The sequence below is a fragment of the Artemia franciscana genome, chromosome 4 (assembly GCF_032884065.1).
Source record: "Artemia franciscana chromosome 4, ASM3288406v1, whole genome shotgun sequence".
Lineage (NCBI taxonomy): Eukaryota > Metazoa > Arthropoda > Branchiopoda > Anostraca > Artemiidae > Artemia > Artemia franciscana.
In genome coordinates, this window is record NC_088866.1 from 4,873,908 (window position 1) to 4,883,247 (window position 9,340).

The 9,340-nt window shown below is 36.8% G+C and overlaps 1 protein-coding gene across 1 annotated transcript; it reads left to right on the forward strand.

The window, feature by feature from the left end:
- Positions 1-7,893: 7,893 nt before the first annotated feature.
- Positions 7,894-9,040, forward strand: LOC136025630 (BAG domain-containing protein Samui-like). Its single transcript, XM_065701622.1, has one exon. It carries the CDS (start codon positions 7,949-7,951, stop codon positions 8,957-8,959), a length of 1,011 nt encoding a protein of 336 aa, XP_065557694.1. The 5' UTR covers positions 7,894-7,948; the 3' UTR covers positions 8,960-9,040.
- The last annotated feature ends 300 nt before the right edge of the window (positions 9,041-9,340 follow it).

Sequence of the window (9,340 nt, forward strand, 5' to 3'; positions counted from 1 at the left end):
CAACACTGGGATAACTGCATCAATGACGCGTGCGAAACGTCAACTCCAAGTCAAATTCGTGCATTGTTTGGCATCATTTTAACAACTTGCTCTCCATCAGCTCCTACAGAGTTATGGGGAAAATATAAGTCAAAAATGTCCGAAGATATACTCCATCGAAAACAGTTAGAGACGTCAGATATGACTTTTGATTTTACATCAGAAATTTATAACTAAACTTTAGTTATTATAGAAGATTTGTGCGTACGTATGGCAAACAAACCTCTTCAGGATTTGGGAATGCCTTCACCTAATCGTATCGCTGCTGTTTCGACATGTGTAGAATTGGATCGTAAACAAAGTTACAGTACGAGTGATCTATTGTCATATGTACAAAATAACATTTCCAAGTTAACGTCGGAACAAAAAGACATTTATGATACGATAATGCATTGTGTCGATAACAACGTTGGAGAAATTTTCTTTTTGGATGCGCCAGGAGGTACTGGTAAAACATTTGTGATAAAACTGATTCTGGCATCAATTCGATCAAAAAATGATATAGCGTTCGCAATTGCGTAGTCCGGAATAGCAGCAACATTGCTGCCTGGTGGAAGAACTGCTCAATCCGCTTTGAAATTGCCTCTGAATTTGCATTCTACAGAAACTCCCACGTGCAATATTTCCAAATCATCTGGGATGGGTAAAGTATTGCAGCAATGCAAACTTATTATTTGGGATGAGTGCACAATGGCACACAAAAAATCGCTCGAGGCTCTGGATCAATGCTTGAAAGATTTGCGAGGGAAGTCGAAACCCTTTGGCAGCACATTAATATTGCTTGCGGGACATTTCAGGCAAACATTACCTATAATACCTAGAACAACTCCTGCAGACGAAATGAATGCTTGCCTGAAAAATTCTAATTTATGGGCACACGTAAAAACATTAAAATTAACTACAAATATGCGTGTCCGATTGCAAAACGATGACTCTGGTCAAACATTTTCAGATCAATTGCTGGCAATTGGAAACGGAAAGCTCCCAGTAGACTCAATTTCAGGACGTATACAACTACCTGCTGATTTCTGTAATTTAGTGACGTCCAAATATGAATTGATTGAAAAGTATTTCCGAATATTCTAAACAATTATAAAAATAATAAATGGCTAGGTGAAAGAGCGATTCTTGCACCCAAAAATCTAGACGTCCATGAAATCAACAATATTGTTTTGACCAAGATTCGAGACCAGGCAGTCCTTTACAAGTCAGTCGACACAGTTTTGGAACCAAATGAAGCGGTTAATTATCCATCTGAATTTTTAAATTCCGTGGATCTTTCAGGGTTTCCGCCACACGTGCTACAACTAAAAATAGGCGTACCAATAATACTTTTAAGAAATATCAACCCACCAAAGCTTTGCAATGGCACGCGACTTGCCGTAAAAAAAAAAACAATGGAAAACCTAATAGAGGCCACAATCTTGACAGGGCCTTTTGAGGGTGAGGCTGTTCTTATTCCTCACATTCCCATGATTCCAACGGATCTGCCTTTTCAATTTAAAAGATTGCAATTCCCAATTCGATTAGCATTTGCAATCACCATTAACAAAGCTCAAGGTCAATCATTAGAAAAATGTGGTATAGATCCTAATGCTGATTGTTTTTCCCATGGACAATTGTACGTTGCATGTTCGAGGGTCGTTAAGCCTGACAATCTATATATATGCAGCGACAATTTGACAGCGAAGAATGTTGTATATTCGCAAGTTTTACGCAGTTAATTTGTATTGTATCTATCTATCTATCTATCTATATAAAAACGAGTTGTGTGTATGCATGTTTGTTTGTTTGTAAAAAGAGCGTTTGCATATGACGTCATTATTAGTACATAAGGCTTTGTATATGCACAGACAATGGGAAAGCCAAGAATGTTGTATATTCGCAAGTTTTACGTAGTTTGAAACACATATATAAATCTATCTATATTCACAGGTTGGACATAGGGACACAACTACAATGGCGCGTAACTAATATGGCGCGTAACGACTTACGCGCCTGGGGGGGCTTGGGGGGCGCTAAGCGCCCCACCAACTAGGTGTTGGGGTGGCGCGAAGCCACCCCAACACTGTATTATCCATAGGTTCTGGATAATACAGGATATAATCCATGAGATATCAGACATTCTAAAAACTTCAAAGTGTTACTATCTAGTCTATTCTGATTAGCAGAAACAAGGCTCATTACGTCAATATCAAAATCTCCCATGACCAGATAAGAAGTATTAAGACTAGCTAATTTATCTAAGAATTTTTCAAAACAATTCCTAAATTCTATCTGACTAGCTGACGGACTACGGTAAATAACTGCGATTAGAATCTTCTCATTATTTGGAAAAAAAACATTCAACAACACAAGATTCAAATAACATTTCAATATTTATTGGCAAAAAATCTAGTCTTGCACGGGCTGGTATGCAACTTTTAGTTAAAACACCAAGACCACCTTTCTTTTGCATACTCCTCCCAACATGAAACAATTGACAACCATCAACTTGAATACTTTGAATTGAAAACTCATCTAAAAGAGTTTCGCATAAACCGAATATGTCCGTATCAGATGTCGAAAGGAAAGTGTCAATTGTATCCCTTGCAGTCCTCCAGTCCATTGAAAACTCATCTAAAAGAATTTCGCATAAACCGAATATGTCTGTATCAGATGTCGAAAGAAAAGTGTCAATTGTATCCTTTGCAGTCCTCCAGCCCTGGCAATTCCAAAACGATATCCTCCTTGTTCTATAATTTTTCTTTGCCAATCCATCCAAAAATAAATATTGACTTTTTGGTATGTCTAATATGCTGCTATTATCTTCACTATCACTAGCTACAATATTTTGGAAAACTAAATGAAACAAAAGAGAATTTCGCTCAAATTCTTTTTACCTTGATGATGGAATTTCATCACTGTCTCTATCCATTATCAAATATTACCACCATGTCAAGGATAACCAAACCACGACCCATGCGCCCAACTAACAAAAATAAAAGGTCACAGACACAGAAATAACTAAGAAAAGATAAAAGAAATGTCTTCACTCTAAGACAAATTCTTTCAAAATTCTACTGCTATTCATAAGGACCTCTATGTGTTTCAAAACAAGCAGTAAAAAAAACATAGATAACTAAACAGAAAGAATAGTAATAAATATATGGCGCACCAAAAACTAGTGAGGAGATAAATAAAAAACAAATAAATACGAGACAAAACATGATTAAACGCTTCCTACTTGTATATTTTAAAACATACTAACAGGATGCTTTACTATTAGACGTTATGATTTTATTTCACTGAAACATCAATTGGAAAACTATGATTTACATGTCCTTGGGCGTTCCAAAAGTCATCAGCCTCTGGTATGCTATCACTAAATAAATATTTTGTAATTGAGCCGTCAGGTCTTTTCACAAACAAGTTTGTCTGAATCCCTTTTGATATCCATGCCTCATATTTAGGGATTTTCCGCATTTTATCCCGCTTCGCTAAAATCAGCTAACGTATTTTACGAGTTTCGGCTGGCACATCATCACTAATGAACAAGTTGCTGTTATTTCCATGAAATGTCTTGTCTTTGAGCTTGCTGGCATTTTTTATAATAGAAAACTTGTCGTCTTTTTTATTTAGTGTCACCTTTAAAAATTTGCGATTTTGGTTTTATTGCGAGATTGTAAAATTTACTTCAGGCAATTATTATCCATGGCGAACAACTTCTGTGCAGCCTTAAGGCTTTAGCCTTAAGGCTTTAGCCTTATCAATATTCTCGCGAACTGCATTCCATATGATGATATTATTTTCTAACTTGGCGGCTTCCAACTTCACAATCCGACACATTGAATCTTCATTTTTTTTAACTTTGTTAATTCATCAGTACAAGTTTTTAAATGCAAATTGAGGTAGGACGTATCATTTTCAATTTTTCCAATTTTCAATTCACTATTAACCATCTTATTTTTAAGAAGCGAATGTTCTTTATCCAGACTATCGACCCTTGTAGTAAGAGTACCTAATTGATTGCATAAGCTGTCTAATTTATTGCCATTATCTTTTATGATTTCAAGAATCTGCAGCTAGTATTGATATTTCCGGTTTCGAGCTAGAGCTATCATCTGAGGTGTCTAATGAAATATTCATACCTTCTCGTTTCGGATTTTTCCTTTTCCGTCCCATTGTACATTAATATTGTAATAATATCCAAATATTAATACGTATTACTAAATATCCAACAGTTCTTGAAATAATGTTTTCAGCATTGAATGAGTATCCAAAAGTTCTTGAAATAATATTTTCACATAAATCCACATAGAGGTTTTAAATGCGTCTTACTCTGACGAGAGCATTGAATGACGAGAACATCAATTAACTCTCTTTGATTATAACCTATCCAATCTGTTCTGTATACGAAGTTTCATCAGAGTGCAATACATGGAACGAGTTTAATCTTTTATATTTTATATGGATGTCTTGAATAACTGAGGATTGGAAATATTTGTTAAGAAACTACCAATCGCACTACCATACTGTCTTGTACACAATAATTAATTCTTACTGATCATTGTTCATTATAGATAAAATTTATTAAACAGTTTCATTGAATTTTTTTTCAAATCCAAAACATTTTAGGTATTCTATCTATTCAAATCAATTAATCTACCCAATTGATCACACTTTAAGTCATTTTTATCGCGTTGATAAGTTCATTTCGTCTGATTGGAAGGTATTGCCTTTCTATATTAGTCTCACAGAGTAGCGTTACAAGGTTTTTTTTGGGACCAAAACTCCAGATCACATCAGAGACTGTATTCCCATCCACAGTTAAACTATCCTCTAATGAGACGTGAATATATTTTTATTAATATTTCTTGTGATACTGAGAACTTTAGTACCTTCATTATATCTATTGCTTCAACTTCATTTTTATTACCTAAATAACACATAAATCACTATTAAACCGAAATTTTCCATTCTCTTTCAAAATAATAATAAATCTCATTGTTGCTAGATTAAATAATATACCGACTGGGCATCGATCTAAGGGTGAATTGAAATAACGAGTTAAGAAATAATTTAAACCTTCTTCATCATTTAACCCATTGGTATAGCAACATTAAACCATTCATCCTTACGTAACTAATATGGTGCGTAACAACTTACGCGTGCGGGGGGGGGTCTTGGGTGGGCGCGAAGCGCCCCCACCAACTAGGTGTTGGGATGGCGCGAAGCGCCACTCCAACAGCTAGTATCTATATATATAAAAATAAGTTGTTTGTGTACTGACTTCATGTTTGTTTGTCGAGTGACGTCATTTTTGTTGACTGTATATGGCGTCATTAAGAAGAAACAGCCGAGGAAGCTGCTCAAAGAGCTAATACCAAAAGGCTTGCGGCTAATAGAGAAAGTATGAAAAGAAAATGTGCCGAGGAATCACAACAACAGCGTGAAAACAGGCTTGCGTCTCAAAGAGAAATCAACAAAAGAAACCATGCCGAGGAATCACAAGAGCAACCTGAAACAACCTGGACAGTGAAAGTCAAAACGTGTCAAAACTGAAAATGATAGCGATGATGATTGGGCTTGGGATTTTGACTTGGATAAGGTCATCAATGCCTACCACATTTTAGCTAAAAAAACAAAGATTCGGCGATATGTATTTCATAGTGACGAAAGACAAGTCAAGGTAAAACAAACCAAACAACTTGAAAGTGCTACCGATGATAAAAAAAACAACGTTGTAAGGTCTATCGTTTCCCAGTTGCAACATCTTTTCCAAATAAATAATAATTTAGTGCTTCTGTTCAAAACAACAATCGAATTGATGCCTACTAATACGCAGCTATCAACGAAGTGGCAATCGTTATGGTCGGTGATTTTTATATGACGTCAAAGGCTTTGTATATGACGTCATTATAAGTATATAAGAAGACGCTTCAAAGAGAAGTTTTTATTAAACTCATCGATGCTACGATGCCCTACAATATCCTATAATTTTTTGGAATGGAGCCGACGGCTATCACTTTAATATTAAATTGATAAATTCAGCCACTAACAAAGAAATGGATAAGAAATACAGCGCAATGAAATATTTTGCCTATAGATTAATGATTCGTCATTTTTTACTTTTATATATAATCCATCTTAGGACTAGATACAACAGCTTTTACATCCACCGGTACAATCGCCGGTTCATAGACATGACATTACGGTCCGTGTCTTCCTGCAAAAGTTGCTCTCCTTCATCTCCTACAGAGTTATGGGAGAAATATAAATCGCAAATAGCCGAGAATATACTCCACCGAATACGGCTAGAAAGGTCAGATATGACATGGACTTTACAACAGAAATTTATAACTGCACTTTAGTTATGATTGAAGATTTTTGCTTATCTATTGCAAACAAACTTCTTAAGCATTTGGGAATGCCTTCACCTAATCGTACTGTTCTATTTCTACATGTGTAGAATGGGATTGTGAACAAAGTTACAACACAATTGATCTATTGTCGTATGTTACAGACCGGGACACCGGGACAGAAGGAATATATATGGCGACCGGGACACTCAAAGGGAAATTACATGTCGGGACACCAGGACACAAATGATAAGCGGGACACAGGGAATATAAATGACGACCGGGACACTCAAAGAGAAATTACAGACTGGGACACCGGGACACAAATGAAGACCGGGACACAGGGAATATAAATGACGACCAGGACACAGGGACACAACTACAACGGGGACGCCGGGGGGCACAGGGGGATATATAAATGACGATGGGGACACAGGGGATGTTCGATTAGCAATCACCATCATCAAAGCTAAAGGACAATCATTAGAATAATGAGGTATAGATCTGAATACGGATTGTTTTTCCCATGGACAATTATATGTTGCATGTTCAAGAGTCAGTCAACCTGACAATCTATTTATATGCACAGACAATGGGACAGCGAAGAATGTTGTATATTCGCAAGTTTTACGTAGTTAAAAACATATATATATCTATTTATCTCTATTCACAGGTTGGACACAGGGACACAACTACAATGGCGCGTAACTAATATGGCGCGTAACGACTTACGTGCGCGAGGGGGCTTGGGGGGGTGAAGTGCCCCCACCAACTAGGTGGGGCACTTTTATTATAAGTGCCCAATTATAATAAAATACATTTATTATATTTATTATAAAACGTATTTTATTTATTATAAAATTTTTATTATAAGTGTCTATTTATAAGAACCTTTTACTAGATAAGAAGAAAGATTTCTTGATAACAGTTTTCAAATTATCAAACACTACATTAAGTGATAAATTAGTATACATTGTTGCAAAATCGAAAGACTCAATTCTTTTAGCTGAAACCATTGTTAAAGACTCTATCACCTGCAGTGAATTATTAACACTCCAATATGGATTAAAATTCGAAAACTTTTTAATACCAGAACAAAGACTCAATTCTTTTAGCTGAAACCATTGTTAAAGACTCTGCGCGTAACGACTTACGCGTGCGGGAGGGCTTGGGGGGCGCGAAGTACTCCCACCAGCTAGGTGGCTATTACAATATGACGTCAATATATATACCCAAAGAGAAAGTATCATTAAGTCTGTTATCTGTTTCAATATGACCCAGAATTAACGTATAACACCCCCCCTCCTTACATTGAACTGTCCCGGTTCAAATTAAAAAGAAGCAAAAAATTTTAGCAGCATCTGACAATTTAAAAGACATACAATGAACGTTTTAATCACTTCTGTCCATTTTGCGCAGCTTGCGCTTAAAATGTCAATTTTTCTCTATCTTAGAGAAATCTTGGAAGTTGTATTCCAAACGACTGGTTTATTTTCACACACATGCAGCAATCCAAAAACAGTATTGGGGAAAGAGTCAAGACAAAATCAATAGGGCAACCAGATGCCATGGAGGCATATTTAAATATGTATGAACCTGCGGCCGAAGGTGACAAGAGTTGCATCGACGACGAATCTGAGCTTTTTGTTGATTGTGCACAGCCCATTGTGGTTGATGATAGAATAATTCAAAGAAACATACCTCTAGAGTATGTCCGTAACGTGCCTATATTCGCTGAAGGATGCGATAATCCGCTCCCTCGTGTGGATGAGGAGATGAGAAGCAGATCTAATACTCCCATTCGAGGTTCCATTAGGCCACGTCAGCAATCTCCTAGAGCCCAATCCCCTGGGCAGATTTTCACTCTTCCACAGCGAGCTGAATTCAAGGGCCCGAGATTAAGTTACGAGGAACAACCTCAGGAATTTCAAATGCCTGTTCAGCATGAGCTGAAAGACGAAAACCGTATACGTCCAACTTTTAAAACTTCAGTTCAGCAGCCTGAGGCTGAAACTCCTAAGCAATTTCAGAGACCAGATCAGCATGAACCAAAAGCTGATCAACTTTCCCCAAGCCAAGAAGCAACTAAAGCTCCTGTACATCCTCCTGAACCGGAAAAGCAGGCTCCTATGACAGAGCATGAACGTAAGCTTACTAAAATAAAAGATGTGAATAAAGACCTGCAATCGCTTACTAGTTGCATAGAGGCTTTCAAAGGGAAGAGTTCTGATAAAGAGTTCCTTTATCTTGATGAGATGTTGACACGACTTATGATCCGTTTAGATGATGTTACTGGAGAAGAAGTACGAGCTGTGCGTAAAGAAACGATAAAAGAAATACAAAAGTATATCTCCCTTTTAGAATCTAAGATTGAAAAGGGATCGTCAACTAAGAATGAAATGGATGTTGAAGGTTGTGAAGGTGGTAAGTGTGTATCGTTAGCTTACGACAATGAATGTAGTGCAGAAACTGTCGTTACAGCCGAAAGAGATGACTCAAAGATGAAGGATGATAATATGACAGGTTCTGATGTATTAAAAATGTCAAACGATGAGTTGATAGTGCAAATACCTAATTGATTAATTGATTGACCAATTGATTTATTTTTTACCTTTATGAAAAAAAGTAGCTGCGTTTTGATTCTTGTTCGCCTTTGTAATTTCTGGTCACAAGGTTACTTTTTGGCTGTTTAATTTTTTTTGGTATGAATCAGTTGATTCTTGTCTATATGGTTTCAGTTCTTCTGGATTAGGCTTTGCGAGGTCAAACTCTTAAGAAAAAGAGATCATGGGGTATCAGGATATATTTATTCTTTTGGTACAAACAATGAGTCTGTTTCGCTACAGGTGATGGGATCTTAATGAAAGTTGATGTTTGGAAGGATATCGTGTCTCACAGCTCTTATTTTCAATTCCGACCAGATCCGGGGACATTTGGGGGAGTTGGAGGGGGGAACCTAA